Source organism: Marmota flaviventris, chromosome 6 (genome assembly GCF_047511675.1).
Source record: "Marmota flaviventris isolate mMarFla1 chromosome 6, mMarFla1.hap1, whole genome shotgun sequence".
Classification (NCBI taxonomy): Eukaryota; Metazoa; Chordata; class Mammalia; order Rodentia; family Sciuridae; genus Marmota; species Marmota flaviventris.
Window position 1 is genome coordinate 27500488 of NC_092503.1, and position 19169 is coordinate 27519656.

Below are 19169 nucleotides of genomic sequence, written 5' to 3' on the forward strand. Positions count from 1 at the left end.
TCTTCCTAAAGCAGATTCCAACTAAATTACCTTTCCCAGATCATTTTACCTGACAAGTTTGGAAAAGTTCAACTGTATGCCTAGGTAGTTTGGCCTTCTCTTGTGCTATAGAGCTTAATTCCGGAAACTTGGCTCTGTGCCAGCTCCCACCTCCTTCCTCAATTCACTCAGACATTAGCCCTCTAAACTGTAATAAGAAGATTCAGCAGAAAGAATTTGGCTGACAGATAGCCTATAGACTTGAACCACAACACCCATTCTTTCCTAGGTCTCCAGCCTATTGGTTAACCCTCAAGATTTTGGACTTTCCAGCTACTGTAGTCATGTGAGCCAATTCCTTAAATAACTATATACCTTCCTCTCCCCTAACACTACTATTGTATACACATCCCCATTAGTTCGGTTTCTCTGAATGAACTCTTAACTGTACAGTCATGCTTAATGTGTCACAAGTTTATTCAATGGACTATACTGCTAGTTATTTCTGGTCCCCTCTGAACACTTGGGTTGTCTCTTGTTAGATCCCATGCCAGGCTTTTCATTCTGTATACCCCTCATGGGGTTCAGGTAAAGCAAACCTCATCTTTCACATTAAATGGAACTGTCACAGGACAGTGGGGAGATAAAGCAACAAGGCTCTTGTGTTCAGATGAAAGAAAATTTAAAGTCAGGCACCAAAAACCATGCAAGAGAATTTTATAAAAATTGAAAGGAAAGTAAAGTAAGGCTCAGGCAAAAGAGCACTCTCAAGAAAAGAGAGAACAGGTGGTCTCCCAGTGGAGAATGACAAAGGAAACAGTGCTCTCTCCAAATTTATTCCTGTTTGATATTTGCCTTGAGAACTGGGTTCCACCTTCTGCACTCTTTGCCAATAAGGTGTGCCACTCCTCCTTCACGTTGGGCAGTGGAGATTTGGACTCTAATTGGTCCTTTCCAAAACTGTCCTATGTAGGGGGACTTCATCTACAAGTCAATCCTATGTTAACGTGGATAGGGGGCGGTCAGAGGCAAGTCAGAAGTTATCAGTGTGTGCCTGCATTACTAAAGAAACCTCCCTTCTAAGATACATGGAGGCAGCAGTGGCCATAATTCCTAGTTTTACCCTAACTTCAGTGGTTCCTGTCAAGAGTTAGTCCCATTAATCCTTCTGTCTTGATGCATTTCTCCAATTAGCTCCCTCTTTAGCTCCTTTTGTTTCTATTTGCTTACTCTCAAGGTCTTTGTACCCATATTTTTCTACAGGTTATCTGCTACAAGTTAATTACTCATCTGCCTTGGCAGTAATTTCAAGAAAACTTTATGAGTAACTCAAAGTAAATGCATAATCTTGCTATACATCCCACTACCTATTACTAACTACAGCCTAACAGATGGTAATTCAGGTGTGAGCCATTATTTCTCCCTATTCCCTGTCCACAGAAACTGTCAAAGGATTTTTTTTTTTTTTTTTTTTTTTTTTTGTGGAAAATGCAGTCTCTCCCCAACTCACTGGAAAGGAAGAGTCTCATGGTTCTATTGCTTCTGCAGTCTACCTTGTGACCGTGGGGGAAGTTAGCCTTAAGAAGAGGAAGAAACAAGAAAAGCACAGAAAAGTAGAATTGTATGACCCAGGTCTAAAGCTAACCCTATTTCCCACATGTCTATTTATGAACCAGTGAATATCCTGACTCCTTAGATCAGATGGCAGGGGAAGACGCATCTAATGTCTCCAAATGCCATTCCCACTGGTCAGTGGGTCTGAATATAGGCTCGATGCCCCCAATGTTGTTGGCCTCTGCTTTGCCCCACTCTAGTATTGCTGTTTACTGAGCCTCAGCTTTTAAAGAATTTTCTGTGGTGAATGTGTCTAGACCTCCATTTGCACTTTCATTTCTCACCAGGAAGGAGCATCACCCAACATACCAGCCATGTGCAGGTCTAAAACCCTGTGTTTCTCTTCCTCTCTCTCTCTCTCTCTCTCTCTCTCTCTCTCTCTCTCTCTCTGTGTGTGTGTGTGTGTGTGTGTGTGTGTGTTTTGCTCCTGCTCTCTCTCTTTTTATAGAGATCTGAATTCCTGAACAACCTAGGAGAATCCCTCCATTCACTCCCTCCAGCCCATGCCATGGTGCAGTCCTCTACCTGGTGGTACATCAGATGGGGAGTTCTAAAATGGAAATGCTCCTTGGTCAGAGACTGTTTTTCCACCCTCTGAAAAATTTCTTATCTGGCCAACTTTAGAACCCAATTCTCCTGAGCTCCATCCTTAATATTTTGACTTTCCCAGTTGCAGATCCAGCATATTCTGTTAGCGCATCATTTCAGTTGCTAAGTTGCTGGAATGTGAGGAGCCATGTGCATTCATCTTTCTTGGGGAGAAACTGAGGGTGGCCTGTGTGGAAGGGGAAAAATGCAATGGAGATTTGGTGATCTTGACCACTATCCTGTACTAACAAAATGGTAGCTCCCTTTCAACCGAAGTCTTGCACTTTAGGATTTGAAGAAATTTAATCATTTGTCAATACCCAGGATAGAAGGGAGTCTGGGAGACATAATGTTTGTTTGTTTTAATTCTACCTTAAGCAGGCAAAACTTAGGGAATCATCACACCATGAGGAGCCATCGAAAATGTGTTGGAAAGAGGTTGTTAGGCCATGAATGCTACATGCCACTTACATTTATTCTTTAAGTGCACAGATACTTGGGTGGGAATGGAAGTGTATCATTGTAAGTCAAACTTACACTTTACCACAATCACTTACAGTTTAGTCTTTCTGCCCAGCATGAATCATCCTCTCAGATTCTGCAGTCATGGTGACTTTCTCTTGGAGACCAACTGCTCCTCTGTGTCATTCCTCAGGTCAGTTTCTATTTCAAGTCCCAACTGCAAAAAGCATTCAAAATCATTTTGAGGGATGCCCAGTCCCATTTTAATCCAGGATAATGGCTTAGAATCTGTTGAAGCCTCCTGTTTCATGATAGTTAGAAAGACTCCTAATATTCTGTGACCATCCCCAAGCTTACTTGTTCTGTGCATTTGGAGGGACCCTAGCAGATGATTTTGCTGAATACCACCAGTCAAGAGTCTCAGCTTCAAATGTATAGAAGAACCAAAGTTAAAGTCAGGAAGGCCAAAATGGAGTGGGCTTGTATGTGAAATGTGCTCAAACTGAAGACCAGGGGGAAGAATGGAACTATGACCAGATAATGCTGAGTAAAGAGAAATAATAGCCATGATTTATCCAGCATTTTCTCTGTCCCAGGCACTACCTAAGTCTTACATGCATTCATTGAATTCTTACATCTACTCTGTTGAGATGAGTAACAACTGTGATCACCATTTTTCAGATGAGGAGCTCAAGGCACACAGAAGTACAAATTTTGTTACCCAAGTTCACAAAGCTATTAAATGAGGCAACTTGGGTTTGAACACAGGCAGTCTTCTTTCTTACACTCTCAGTTAATATCAAAGAGACTAGATATGTGCATCATCAGGAAAGGACGCCTTTTTTTCCTGCACTTCGCTGGGGATACACTGAACAATTTTGTGTGTGTGTTGCTCCTGCTCTCTCTCTTTTTATATTTTATATTTTTGTTCTCCATATTTTTACCATGTTTTTATTCTATTTCTCTTCTTTCAATGTAGTTGTTTTATGTTTTGTTTATTTGTTCTTGTTTTATTTTATGCTTATGTCTCAACTTAGGTCCCAGTTAAATTATTCCTCCCTTTTTGAGCAGGATTGGTGTCTTTCATGTTTTTGTTTTGTTTTCGTGGGGAGACAGTGTTTTACTGTGTTACCCAGTGCCCAGGCTAGCCTTGATCTTCTGGGCTCAAACCATCTTTCTGCCTCAGTCTTCCAATTATCTGGGACCACAGGTATGCACCACTAAACCCAGTGCATTATATGAAAATTTAATAAGCAAGCTTTTTTTTTAATAGTCTTCTACCAGACTGCCGAGGTACTTTAGCTGAAACAAATGGAATGGGGTGGAAAGGCAGCATTTGTGGGACAGGAAGTGCAGGCACTGCAAAGACAAAATCAGGGGAAGCACAAGCTGACATTGCTTTGTCATCTGCAACAATTCAAATGTAAAGCAGTAAGCATTCCAAAAATTTGGTCATTCTCTTTAGTCTATAGGAAATTTACAGTGCTACTGTTAATATTTTCTATTTTTTCTTCCCTACCACTATCTATTCATTGCTAAGAGCCCAATATAAGAGTAAAAACCAATTTCAAGATTAAGGGTAAATGTCCCTTCCTATTACAAAGAATTTCCTGACCACTCCCCAGCCCTTTGAGTAGAACTGATATGCCCCTGATGTGTTCTCACCAGAACCTCTGTGAACTTTGACTGCAAGATAAATAAAGCTATAATGCTATTTTTAATTTAAAACTCTCTCTCTCTCTCTCTCCCTGACTCTTTACTTCTCTTCTTCTTCTCCTTCTTCTCCTTCTTCTTCTTCTTCTTGAGATACATTATCCCAACTCCACTTTACAAGTAACAGAACTGAGGCACAGATATATGAAGCAAACTGCCCAAGGTCACATGACTTATCAAGGATGAAATGAAGGGGTACCAAATCCAGGTGGTTCAGTTTCAGGGGCTTCATGTTTGACCATAGTACTCTATTGCCTAACTCAAAAAAAATGTCTACCTGACTGAAGAAAAGGCTGTCATGTTCACTGTTAATCTACAGCTAGAAATTCTGCCCAGAATTAACACATTATTCTAGATGATAGGTTTTCATGTGGATAGTTATCTTATTTGGAGTAGCAAGAAATTACCTTTTCATTTTCATCTGATTTCTAGTCCAAAAAGTCATATTATAAATTTTTTGTTCACACACACAGTATATTTTAATTCTTTTTTAAAGGTCTGGTTGTTGGCACATATATATTCCTTTTTTTTATCTTTCTATTTTTTAAAATTTTTTTATTTGTTTTAATTAGTTACACATGACAGTACAATGATCTTGACATATCATACATTTGAATTAGATGGGATATAATTTCTCATTTTTCTAAGTGTACAGGTTGCAGAATTACATTGGTCATGCACACATACATTCTTTGATCAAAGTATTGATAATAACTTGGAGGTACAAGAGAAAAAATATGTCATTTCTCATTCATTGGTAGGTTCATGGTTGAAGCACCTATAACAAAGCACAGCTTAACAAGAGAAAAGCACACAGAATTACTTAATACAAGTTTTACATGACATGGGAACCTTCATAAGGAAAGGAAAAAAGCAGGGAAAGCTATGTATTTTTATGCTAACTTTGATGAAGCATGGACAGTTGTGGAGAAGCAGGACTGAACCAAGAGGCTATGTATGATTGTTTTAATTAGTTCACTAAAAGATCCAACCAGAACAATTGTAGAGGAGGAAAAGTTTATTTGAGGGCTCATGGTTTCAGAGAACTTAGTCCATAGAAGGCCAGCTCCATTCCTCAGGGCTTGAGGTTTTAGTCCTTAGAAGGTTGTCTCATATGTGAGCTTTTGGGGGGCACCTCACATCCAAACGATAACAATGATCTAATAGTGAAAAACTGGGAGTAATTGAGCAAGTTGTTTGTTCATGTTCTACTCTGTGTCCCTGTGTCTTCAGAAAAAGGATATTCCTTTAATTCAGATAGAGAAAAGTTACCTCTTGAATGAAAGTCTTATTGTCACTGGAGTGGGGGTGTGTCAAGGAGAGGGGACCCTCAACTCAGGAAAACAGGATCCTTGAAAAACACTGGAGAAAGGAATTTCAAGACATATCAAGTAGAGGCACCAACGGAGAGTTATTCAGAAAAGCAAGGAGTACACATTCAAAGAAGAATGCAGGCTATTTTGAAAGTGAGACAGGCTTTTCAGCCTCAGGCTCTTAAAGGAAACCTTGTAAGTGGTGGGCATGGGAAGGTATGTGGGGATGACATCAGTCTGGTGATCACAAGATGTTTTGTGGTGGTATGGCAGTTCTCGGGATCCTTAGGTTGATGTCTTCCCCATTGTTGGATCATTAGATAACACTGGGGAAATACACTATATTTCCCCAGTTTCATATCTTAATTTGCTCAATCTATTTTTTAAAATGTATGCAGTAATGGACATGTATATAGTGAATTTCCAGAAAGTTGAAGATAATGAGTAAAACTCTGTAGAATTCTCAGAAATTTGAGAGTAAAGGGCCTGAGGAAAAACTGACATTGGAAGTGAAGGTATGAGGAATTTTAGCACAAGACTTTTAGATTAAAATTGTACTCCTTTTCCTTCCTTTTGTCTCCTTTCAACCTGCCTTTATCTCTTCTATTCTACCTCATGATTTGCTTCAAAAGAAGATCATTCTTTCATGGTCTACTTCAGAGGGGAAGGGGAAGAGGTCAGGGAGTCCTTTCTGCTTCTGCTGTCTTCTCAAATCTAAAATGCCATATTTGGGAGTGTCATGTTCCTAAATCTCATCAGAGGCAAATGCTTACAATCAGAACCAAGAAGGCCACATAAGTCAAGCAGCTCATGAGACATTTAAGATGGTAGGCCTGTGGTTCAGCCAACATAGGCAAAGTATTCTATTTCTGCATGATTAAGGTTTTTTGAACAAATTTTACTGAGATTTGGGATCTGAGTTGAAAGGCCAAGCCTGGAATTAATTGAAGAGTGATTAGCTAATGAGAATTCCAGAGAGATTTACCTCCCCCAAAGTATGTGTGTTTTCATCTTAAGGAGGAGTGAACCCCTAGGGCCATGAAGACATCTCTAGGAGGTAAAGCTAGAGTTCTGGCCTTATCTTTCCTGTGGAGAAATTTATTTATATTCCAAAGGGTAAACACCTATATCCTCCTTTGTATTCCCAAGGAGAAATTGTTTATACTAGGGAATAAAATATTTCTCTTCATATCTCAGAGTGGGAAAGATCCATGCACACACACACCTCCAGATTTTATTTTATTTTACTGAGCTACATCTCCACCCCTTTTTATTTTTTCTTTACAGACAGGGTCTAAGTTGCCCAGGCTAGCCTTGAACTTGCGATCCTCCTGCCTCAGCTTCCAGAGAAGATAGGAGTATAGGCATGCATCACTGCCTCCAGTACCAGATTCATTTTTGATGGTTTCTTTGACTTTTGTATACACCAAAATGTGTAGGACGACACCATTTGGTTTTAATTGCATGACCTCTTGGGTAACAACTGGGAAAAAAAAAGGTGCAGGCATGAGTATTTTCTGTAAATAAATAATCTTCTCTGCTCTAGTCACTAGTATTGGCATTCAAGATAACAGCAATAAATATAGACACGTGAGATTAAAAAAAATAATGTGAATGACCTTGTCTAGCACCAATGAAAATGAGATTTTCTCTGTTAACCAAACAAAACATATCTGCTGGTTGACTTCAGTCATCAAGTTGCTAGTTTGTACTCACTAATGTAAGATAGACTTGCCTTTTGAAAGTGAGCTGTCATGTGATTTGTAAGGCACCCAAAAGACCTCTTTTCCCAAGGAAAAATATATTATTCTCTACTTTTCTGTCAAGACTTCCAACATCACTATTGGAAATTCATTGTTTTGTTAGTTAAAAATTGTTACAATGCTAAAACATATATTTTAGAGTGCTAACCCCTAAATGGTTATCCAATATTGATGTTAATAAATTAATTTGTTCAACCATCATTATCCAGAGCCACCTAAGAACATCTGCCTACACAATACAGAATTATTTACCTATATGTTGATAAAAGATCAAGGTGGAGAGAGGAACTAAGGCCTTATGAATCAGGGCAGTGCTATGTATTCTCAGAGTATGGGGGACTTGGGTGTCACCAACAGAGAGAGGACATTGGACATTGAAGTGGCAACTTCCCTTTCAGCATAGAGAGGAAGACACACTGAAAGAGGAAGTAACAAGGCACCAAGGACAAAATGCATACTTCTTTAGGTTTCTTGGTTCTTTTTAGCAACTATTGTTTTTTTTCTTCAGCCCAGTGTTTTGAGTGATGTTGAGAAATGTGTTCTCAAGAACATGGTAGCTATCCTTTTTCTGAGTCTAAGCACACATGGCTAGAATTATGTTTGTTGGGATTTTTTCATTGCAAGGAACAGAGACACTCCAATTGCCTGTTGCCAGAGATGTTGTCACTATGTGTGGGGGAAAGTCAGAAAATGAGTCCCTAGGGACCAGAGAGTTCATTCAGACAGTTCCACCAAGCCTCTAGCACAGCTGCAGCTGTAAGCCAGACCTCACTGAGGTCTTGTTCTTGTTCCTTCCACCACATGATTCTTTTTGCTTACTATTCTATCTCTACCTCTGTTTCTTGAGGTTGTGGCCTCTTCTTTTCTCTTTTCATCCTCCCCCCAGTGCCATCCTCCTCTCCATTGTGGTTTCCACTCCAATTCTCTGAAAGAGAATGGATTCATTGTGGTATGACCCTGGGTAAGAAAAAAAGTACAGCACAATCAACATAAAATCAAAATGACAGTGACTTAAACCAACAGGGGTTTATTTTTTCCTCTCATTACAAGAGTCCAGAGGTAGGTGATCACAGATATTGGTTCAGCTGCTCATTAATGACTGGATGACTCAATCTTCCTATTTTCCCATTTTTAGCCATTGACTTTATTTTAAATTTACATTTTCTGTTTTTTTTAACTGACAAGAAAAAATTGTACACAGTTATGGTGTAAAACACTATGTTTTGATATATATTAAATATGGAATGGCTAAATCAAATTATTTAACATATATTACCTCACACACTTATCATTTTGTGTGTGTGATGAGACTCTCTACTTTTATCAATTTTTAAATATACATTATTATTAACTATAGCCACAATAAATCTCTTGAACGAATCCAGTTAGAATTGTCTAACTGAAATTTTGTGTCTTTGACCAACATCTTCCCAATCCCTCATCTCTCACTTTACTCTGTTTCTTTGAGTTCAAAACATCTTTAGACTCCACATATGAGATGATAAATTATTTCTCTTTCTGTGCCTGGCTTATTTTTCTTAATACAAGGCCCTCCAGGTTATTTGTATTGTCATAAATGACAGAATTTCATTCTTTTTTTTAAAGCTGAATAATTTTCCTGTGTGTGTGTGTAATATAATTTCTTTTTCCTTTCATCCATTGATTAATAATTGACTTTTTATCCTCAATATTATTGCAGCTGCAAGAGGCCCCCTACAGAGGTAGTCATCAATGTGTCTACATACAAAGCAGGTAGACTTCGAAAGGCTCAATGCCAATGAGCTCCCCTCTTGCCTCTATCCCTTTTTATTTATTTATGCACAAGGCATTGAACTCAGGGCCTCATGCATGCCAGGCAAGCACTATACCACTAAGCTGCATCCTTATTGTTTTTCATTTAATTTGGGACAGCCTTGCTAAGTTGGCCTCCAGTCTAAAATCCTCCTGCCTCAGCCTCATGAGTAAATGGGGTTTACAGATGTGTATTTCCATGTCTGGTTTGCATCTTCCCTTCTATGAACAATGAAATAATGCTCTACACACACACACACACACACACACACACACACACTTTTGCTTATGTCACACTGACCAAAACTATGTCATACAACAATACTTAGCTGCCACAAAGGTTGGGAAGGTGAGCTGTTATTGCCTCTATAGTGGGAAGGCAGCAAGACAGAAAGAGGTTGAGAAATGCTGTTAAAAGTGAGCTAATTAACCATTTCTGCCATTGTGCCATGCAACATGGGGATTAATCCTTGGCTGTGCTCCACAAGCCATCTACTAGATAACTTTGCCATTTACAGATAACTGTCTTTGAGGCAGGCATTGGTCCAATATGATCAGATGTCAGTATAGCAGCTAAGAAGGGTGAGCAAGACAAGAATGGATAGTGCTCTGTTTAGGACCAGCATAATATTCAAACATCTCTAGATTCTCATTGGTGACCCAAATATAGCATAAATTTATACCTGCTTCAATTGTACATCTATTTATAAGCTTATTTGTTCATTCATATATTTATTCAGTAAATATAAATGAAATGATAGGCACTTATTTAGGTGCAAGGGACATAGTAGTGGAGAAAACAAGAAGTTTATTTGCTAGAAGAGAGATACAACTGAAAAAATTTTTATACATATGCATATATGTGTATATGCATATATTTATATATATCTAGACATATGAACTTATTTTTTTAAATTTTTATTTGTTTTAATTAGTTATACATGACAATAGAATGCATTTATGTACTTTGATATATCATTCATAGATGGGATATAATTTCTCATTTTTATGAGTATACATGTTGCAGAATCATTGGTCATGTAGTCACATATATACATACAGTATTAATGTCTGTTTCATTCTACTGTCTTTCCTACCCCCACATCCCCTCTCCTTATCTCCTATCACTTCCCTCTACCTGATCTAAAGCAATGCTATTCTTCCCTAGCACCTCCCACCTTATTGTGAATTAGCATCCACATATTACAGAAAACATTCAGCCTTTGGTTTTGTGGGATTGGTTTATTTCACTTACCATGGTATTCTCCAACTCCAGCCATTTACTGACAAATGCCATAATTTTACTCTTCTTTAAAGCTGAGTAATATCCCATTGAGTATATATGCCACATTTTCTTTATCCATTCATCTATTGAGGGACACCTAGGTTGGTTCCATAACAGTTATTGTGAATTAAGCTGCTATAAACATTGATGAGGCTGTATCACTGTAATATGCTGATTTTTAAGTCCTTTGGGTATAAACCAAGGAGTGAGATATCTGGGTCAAATGGTGGTTCCATTCCCAATTTTCTGAGGAATTCCTTAAATCTAAGATTAAGTCCCTTTTTATATTTCTATAATCCAGCTGTCCTTGTTAATGTTTACCACAAATTCAGTAATTAGTTGTGGAGAAAATATTGTATGCATAAATGTGTGTGTGTATGTATGTGTGTGTTTAATTTCCAGTGATATCTCCAGATGGTAATAAGTTCTACAACAACAACAAAACGAAGTTAAGGGCAATGTGGATACAGTGGCATGGCTACATGTGGGACAGCAAAAGCATTGGCTATAATTTATAGAATAATCTAGAAAATTGAACTAGTGCTTCAGTCACAAATTTCAAGCTGTCTCCTTTAAAGGGAAGCAAGCAAACTCTTCAGCCCTGGAGAAAAGGGAAGGAAACACAGTGCCAGAGCTCAAACACACAGTATGTTCTGCACACCCAGTCTCTGTCCTCACCATATTTCTAATTTCTTAAATTATTTTACTTGGCCTATTAACTTCCTCTAAGGTATGTCAAGTGTGGCCTTCAAAATGTAACCCTGTTTCAGTGTACTCTTGGTTTTGGAATGATCTACCCTTCACCATCTACCCCGCAAACCCAAATTTGTTTTCTTGGTTTTAAAAACTCACCAGAGGCTCTAGTGAAAACCAACATATACTTGGATGTTCTCTAATCATTAGGCCTTGGAAATTTACCAGGGAAGCTGTCATGCTTCTCATTTTTTCCTTATAAGATATTCAAGATTTTTGTATTGGGAGGCTGGAGTGGTAGCTCATGGTAAAGCATTTGCCTAGAGTGTGTGAGGCCCTGAGTTTGATCCTCAGCACTGCATATAAATAAATAAAATAAAAGATGCATTGACAACAAAAAAATTTTTTAAAAAGACTTGTATATTGGATGTTTAATTATGTGTATTTTATCATCAACATCCTACCTCTCTTATTAGCCTGTGACCCTCACAACCCCATCTCCCAACTTTTTCAGGCCACAACATAATTGTAACTCCCTTCAGAAAGAATTTTCTTAAAACAGCCTAAATCCTGGTTTGTGCTCCTTTAAGATAATTGTTTTCCCTGAGAATGAACAATTCCCACATTTTCAGAACTTATTTATGCAATACCTATTTAACGCTTAGTTTCACTCAGTAGACTGTAAACTCCATGAGGGCAGGAGCCACAACTGTCTTGTGCAAGTCTGTATCTCAGTGCCTGTTTCTGTTAGTTATAAATAGTAGCACTCAATAATATTTAGTGAATTAATAAGCATCTTAACCTCCAAATAACTAGCACAGACCCTTGGAAAAATATTCCCCAATGGGTGCTGTGATTGTGAAGCTTTGCCAAAATCTTCCTTGGGAAATAGAAGAATTAGTCCCACCTTCTCCCTGCCACAGGAAGTGCTGCTAAGTAGACACCCTCAACTATTAGCCTTCTTCATGGTAAAGCTCCAGTTAAAAATACAGAAGCCCCAATTTGTGTTCTGTTCTGGGGGCAATTTGCATTCAATGACTGATTTGTATTGAAACGTATGGCCCAGCCTCTTATATCAATTAAACACCTCTGCAGGGTCACCCCAGCTTCAGAGCTTCCTGTGGGGTCTGAAGCCTGTGTTGGGATGGAATCACAGATCAACTTCTTTTTTGCTGTGCTTCCTCCGCCTCTAATTCACAGAGGTTTATCCCAAAGCACCTCCTAACAAGTGCCTTGCACCTTGATCTCCACAGTCAATGTCTATTCCTGGGTAACCTAGCCTGTGATGGGTACCATCAAAATATTTACAAACTGAATATTATGATTTATTTTAGTCCATAAACTCCTAAACAGCAAAGATCAGTTATTTATTCTTATGCCCTTGCAATGATTGGAGGGTGCCTTTTATAATAGTCATCATAATAAACACAAAAAGGTAATATTTCCCATAAATTAGTCTAGATTAAACTGAAGTCTCTCTATTCAAAGTGTGGTCCTAGCACCAAGGGTATTGGCATTCCAAGTATACACTGTCAGAAACCGCGTTACTTCAAACCTCAACCTGTTCAGACCCACTGAATCTGAACATGCATTTTCACAGCTCACTCTGGCTCACACATACGTTAAAGTTTCAGAAATACTGAGTTAAGGGATTTATTAATATAAATAAAATGATCTAGCTGATTCATTCCTCTCTAGTTTGTACAGTGTCTTTGTAAATTTTTTTCTCTCAAAAGTTTTGCTTAAATCTAGTGTTGTAGTGCATTCTTTCATTCAACCAATACTAATTGAATGTCAAGCAAAGATTTCAACTGAATGGAACTTACATTCTAAAAGGGAGAGAAAATAAATGTGGAAAAGGCAAAAAGTGTCATGAAAAAATAGAGTGAAGTAAAAAGGGTGACAGAGCGGGTTGCAATATGTTTGCAAAAGATCATGGTAATTATAGAACTGAAGTAGTAGGTGGACATATACTTTTGTGAGCTTCTTGCTTGGGTGTTGCAACAAGGGCCAAGTGGTGGGAGTGGAATAAGAGATGTAAACTAATAAATGTGATCAGAGAGACAAGAAGGCAGATCTCTCGATGACAGACTGCTTAATAAATCACTACTTGACATTTCAAAGCTAAAAAGGTAATGCTAGTTGTTTTCACTCCAAGAATAAAGTAGTTAAGCCCATTCAAACTGGCTTGGGGGAGCTTGCACAAACTATATCATTAGCGAAGCCACAGGAACCTCAAACAAAACTGCGGGGATTGGAAAAGGTCTCTAAGGGATCTTTCTGTTCTAACATCTCAGGCTCTAAGACGCCTAGATGGCGACGTCTAAAGGGGTGAAATAATAATCATCGTCAGACTGTGGGCAAAGGCCAAGTTCTGCAACCCCAGGACACTACACAAACAGGAAGATGAATTGCGGAAGATGAGCGTCAAGCTGAAACAAGGTAACCTTTGGTTCCTCACGTATCCCTGGGCTCAGATCTTGAATTCAGGCTGCGTCTCCCAGGACTTTGGGTGTCACGGGAGCATTCCCCTTGGCGATCTAGTCCCGCCCCACACCCAGCCCTCGCGTCCACGCCCCGCCTGGCAGTGCCGGGCCCGCCTCCCGCCGGACCAGGTTCTCCAGGTCGCGCTGGGCACCGGGGTCAGGGTTTTGGCCCCGCCCCTCCAGGCCCGGCCCTCGCCCAGGCTCCACTTCCTCGCCCACGCCCCGCCTCTCTCCAGCCCGCCCTCCCGGGGTCTTCCAGTCCAAACGGATTCCGGGTAGGGTTTGGGTTCCGCCCCATTTGCGTATCCGCGCCCCGCCTCGCCCTCCTGGCCCCGCCTCCTGCCTGCCTGTGAGTACTTGACAGCGGAAGTGACAAAAGCCGGAGGTCCGCGGGTGCAGCACCCGGGGACGCCCGCAGTTGGTGCTGGCTGGACCCGGAGGCCCTCGTTACCAGCATGACTTTCCTCGTCTTCCTGATCCTTATGGTGCAGGCCGGGAGCAGGGCTGAGATGAACGTCGCGGACCCAGAGCAGTCCTCGGGTACTGTCGCTGCGGCTGAGCCGCTGCCGAGTGAAGCTGGAGGGGACGTGGGAGGGCGGGGGCCGCCCGGGCCGGCCGGGAAGCTCCGCCTGGTCAGGCCGCCACCAGTTCTTCCTTGCAGTGCTTGCCCGCTATTCCATACCGGAGTCCCGCGATCCCGGGACCACCCGGTCGTCAGGCCCTAGGCTGGCAGCCGCGCGGGAGGCGACGCGGGGTCCGTGCGGTTTACACGCTTCATTTTAGCCTCTTTCATCCTTGTCAATGCAACAAACACAGCTCCCCTTTTTCTCAGATTCTTTTAGCCTGTTTTTCAACAAGTGGTTTTCCAGGCCGGCAGTTGACACGGCCACCGCTCGTGGCTTATGTAACTTTATTCTCAGTGTGTACCCCAACTTCTGAGATTTGTTATTGGTGGCAACTTGTCAATCTTCTAAGTGTAGCGGATTTGTTAGGCAGTGGGCCTCTTCACATAGCTTAGGTCCTGGGAACATTTTGTTTCTGCCTGCTTTTTGACACTTCCCAGGCCGAGGATAGCTTTCTTGAAGCTTACAGTATGGTAATAATGAGCTTTAGTGAAATCCATAAACCTTTTCAGCCTCCAGTCTGGAGTGTCTCTGCATTTTCCAGTTAGTATCTGCCTGGAAGGCATAAGGGGGCCCAGCCTCCCAACCCTGGTGAACTCAGGGCCTAAGCCTTTGTATTATGACTTCTTTCCTGAGTTCCTGTTAGGTGTGTGCGCCTTTTTGTTTATATCTAACCCTACTTTGGCTTGATCTTCAAAAGTCAAGCAAATAAATACTTAGAAATTCCTTAGGACAGACATGGTTCAAGTTCTGGGAAGACAAAAATCTTAGTTACAGCAATTTGTCTTTTCAAGAATCATGATTTATCATAGTTAGCAGTTAAAAGGTGGGCTGTTAAAAAGTTAAAGGGTGGGCACCTCTCAGATCTCATTTTTTGCAACAACCCTACAAAGTAGGTGCTATTTATATCTCCTTTTATGGGTGAGAAATTGGTGAAGCACAGCAATCTGTCCAGCGGGCATAGAGATTATCTTTATTGCTTGGCTCCAGAGTCCAAGTTCTTAACCACTCTGCCAACTTTTATTACTAGGGCAAGTTAGGTGTCTACGTGGGTGATTACAGTACCTTGTGACAAGATCTTGAACTTATGTATTGGTTATGGGAAAGTAAGATAAGTTTACCAGGCTCTGTCCAGAGGAGTCAGTGACTTCTACAGAGAAGGTGAGCCCAGCCTTAGAATTGGAAGTGCAGAGAGATCTGTGTGTGCATAGGCAGAGGTGTAAAACAGCATGTTGAATTAGTGGAACAATATACATTCATAGACTTGAATGTTTGAAGATCCAAGGGGAGAGAGATAGGATAGGTGGGGAGGTGAGAACCAGTTAGTGAAATACCTTGTCATGTATAACAACAAGAGATAGAAATGTAGCTTTGGCTAACTAGCAAAAAGAGAAATTTATTAGCTCAGAGAATCCAAGCAAGAATTGAACAGAAAATTAGAGATGCTAACTGGGCCTTAGGAAAATAGAAACTCAAACTGCTTGAACTTGCAATTTCTTATTTCTTGGCAGGAATCATGGATGCTGATACTGATGGCTTTAGGGTTTTAAAATCTGGCAGCCTCTTCCATCCTAAGAAAATCCAAGGGGAAGGCTCTGATTTGCCCAGCTTGGTGACATGCCAGCTCATATGGGAAAGACATTATAAAAGTGGGTAGTGCTGGAGGGTTCTCAGAATAAGAGACTTGGTGTTCTTGAAAGAAGTACAGGTGCTGAGCCAAAAAAATAATATGCCCATTATTCCTGGCTAAAGTCAGTGGGAAGCCACTGATTATTTTACAAAAGGGAATCATTTTATGCAGGATTAGATCTGCCAGTTAGACAAGCCAGTCATCTTACAAAATAGTTTGAGGGTAGATACAAATAAAGGAGGTGCATTAGGAGGCTGCTGCTTAAGTCTGGGGAAGAGTCAATGAGAAATAATGATGTAAATGGAGAAGAGAGGACAGTCTGAGGAAGCATTAAGGCAGAGTCAGTAGAACTCTTGACTGACTGGGCAGAGAGGTAGATGACTCAGATTCCTGAATGGGACTGAGCATTAAACCAAGTGCCAAATCCTTCTGAATATAGGTTCCTCCTGAGCATTGAGCCCCTCATGACTGCAAAATTTGCACGTCTTTATTCAGAGTCTGCTCTTGTAGTGCAATGCCTTCCTGCCTCCCATAGGAAGATCTGAAGCCTTCTGTACTCTAGAATTTTAGAAACACAAGGGTTGGTGAGTGCCCCTAGACAACCCTTGCTGTTTTGTAGTGCATTTTCCATACATGTCTTTGGATTTTCAGTGCATTTTTCTAAATTTTATTGTTTTTAAAGTTATTTTAAAATGCAAAATCTCCAGAGCATAGGAAGAAAACCCATAGTGACCTCTGCTTCTGACTCTTGATTAGTTTCTTGGCTTGCCAGTACCCATTTTTGGTCTGCAGTCTACATGTAACTCTTACTGTTGCTGGACTTATCTGTACAAAGTTGAAAGTTCATCTTAGATGAGGGAACCTGATGTGAACAAGGAAGGAGGTAAGAGATTATAGTGAAATAGTCTTTGAGAAATCCAAGTGTTTGGGAATGTATTTTGTTACAGTCATAGGCATTAATTAATAGTGTTTCTTCATGCACTTTTACATATAAAATTAATAGATTTTAAGTGAATCAGAGTCTGCTGGTGGCTACCTTCTCTGCTGTTGCACTCTGGGTACTGCTTAAAGAGCCACCCTCTCTATTTTATCAGTTATGTTTCTACTCTTGTCTGACTTTAGGGTAATATTCTGGGTAGTGTTCCAATTTCTTATTATTTTCTTTAGAATCAATTTTTCCTATTTTAGAGATTCAAAGTACTAACATAATACATTTTAGTTATTTATTAAGTAAGTATTACATTTTCTTTTTAATTTATTCATGATTCATAGACTTTGAAGGATAAACACACTTTGGTCCTCCATAAAGGAAAACCCAAAGAATAAAAGAGAAAAATAATTTTAAAGAGCTGTCTTACAGAATTTGGCAGCACATGGCAATAGTGCAGTTATTTTACAAGTAAGTTGAATAATTAATGGTTTCATTTAAAATGGACAAAGAATCAGAATGAAATTTGAACCAGAATGAAGTGTATTCCTGACAGAAAGGAGTTGGTTTACTTGTAATGGTCTTGTTAAAGAGATATCTTTTAGATATCTCAATATTTAGAAATCAGAATCCTACCTATCCTTTTCAGTCTTGTTCATTCTATAGAAATGATTTATGATAATACATTGTTCAAGTGTTGGAGTGGCCATGATTTAATTGTGATAGTAGTATAAAACTTTTTGTCTTTAGGAAGTTGAGATTTTGTTCTAAGAGATGTTCATTCAGATAAAGGGCCAGATGTTATATGGAGGATTTGTTTTTAAAGTATAGTATCAGATGACTTAGAATCCAAAAAAATTCATTGAATGACTGGCCCCTTTATCCTTCTGTCTGCTTCTCAATTTGTTCTTCCTATATAGAGAGATTAGTCAGCAGATGTCTGCAGTGTCTGTGACTCCATTTCAGGTGGATATATACTCCTTTATACAGACATTATACATTAGTGTGTCAGAGTGGGTAATGGACTCCACAGGTGGTCCCTCTTTAAAAAACAGGACTGCTTTTGGCAGTTATAGGGTGAAGCACAGATAGCAGCAGTCTTTACTCCTATCACCTGTCAACACAAAGGAAATTGCTCTTGTCCTCAAACTAATCTGTAGGTATATGTACTCTGCCACCCTCACCACCCTACATTGACCAGCAATTATTGCAGGGCTGTTCTAGCTGCTAGTTTTTGGTCTTTTGTGACATTCTTATTGCCCCATCAGTGACACTGCTCCATCACTCCTGATCTTCACCAGCCTTATCTGTCCTCTCACTTGCTAGCCTTTCATATCCTGTCTCTTCTGGCTTATCAACTTCCCAGCAAACAGTTGGCTCTAACCAGAGCTCTTTGTTTGACCTACACTGTAATTAAAGTGTATTGAAAACCTGATGCTTCTCTACTGTGATTGGTTTTGGAGTTCTGGAGGAGTTTGTGGAATTAGATCTTAAAATGGCTAAAGTTTATCCTGAATAATTGTAGACAGCATGCCAAATAATTCTGAGCCCATTTCCGAAAGCAATGAGTTACACAAAATTATCACAATTATCTATTTGAGCATTTTTAAGAAATGCAAAATCTATAAGATTATTTTTTTTATTTCATTAAATCATTCTAGCAGAATCTTTCCTAAAACTCCATAGATAATAATACTCTTTTCCTTTCTCTCTATTTTTATTTAATCAATGTAAGCATATTATGAATAAAAGTTAATTATTTTAATCTGAACATTTGGCAACTTTAAACACTACAAAATTATGAAACTTGAGAAGAAAACTACTCATGTCTCTGGTCATGTGATCTTGGCAAAGACAACAAAGGCGATGTCTAATAACCATGATTTCTCTTTCTGGTAACATTAAAACCACAGGTTACATCTTTTGACCTAAATATTCAGAAGCTTCTCCTTTAATAGTAATTTCTGTCTGTCTTAATCCACTGAAACTTCTTCCTCCTACCACATGTTCATCTTGATTGCTTTGAAATCTATGTGAAGTCCTAGTGTAATCATGTTCGGATTTTACTTAAATTATGGGAAACAGTTTGATTCACATTAAAAACTAATCTAATGCTGCACAAGTCTATTGTTGTTTGTATTTTTATAATGTATTATTCAGTCAACCCCTCCTAAATACAAATGTACTTTGATATTTAAAGTATTATGATTGACTTCTATGTGCCTTTTCCTCAAAACAGGAATTTCAGATTGAATATATACAGTTTTAAAGTCATTTCTATTGGGAATAATTAAAAAGAGG

At 39.5% G+C, this 19169-nt stretch overlaps 1 protein-coding gene and 1 long non-coding RNA gene across 2 annotated transcripts in view; one reads left to right on the forward strand and one right to left on the reverse strand.

Annotated features, from left to right (window-relative positions):
• Window positions 1-4987: 4987 nt before the first annotated feature.
• On the reverse strand, window positions 4988-13738 carry LOC139706191 (uncharacterized). The gene is made up of 4 exons (XR_011707838.1): window positions 13649-13738; window positions 10479-10605; window positions 8266-8389; window positions 4988-7152 (listed from the first exon to the last, which is right to left on the reverse strand). It is a non-coding gene; the product is annotated as an uncharacterized lncRNA (long non-coding RNA).
• Window positions 13739-14056: 318 nt separating this feature from the next.
• Window positions 14057-19169, forward strand: part of Ifngr1 (interferon gamma receptor 1) — a 34848-nt gene continuing 29735 nt past the window's right edge. Inside the window, exon 1 of the mRNA XM_027938419.2 lies at window positions 14057-14227. Coding sequence (XP_027794220.1) covers window positions 14143-14227 — 85 coding nt within the window. The 5' untranslated portion in view covers window positions 14057-14142. The remainder of the gene's footprint in view (window positions 14228-19169) is intronic.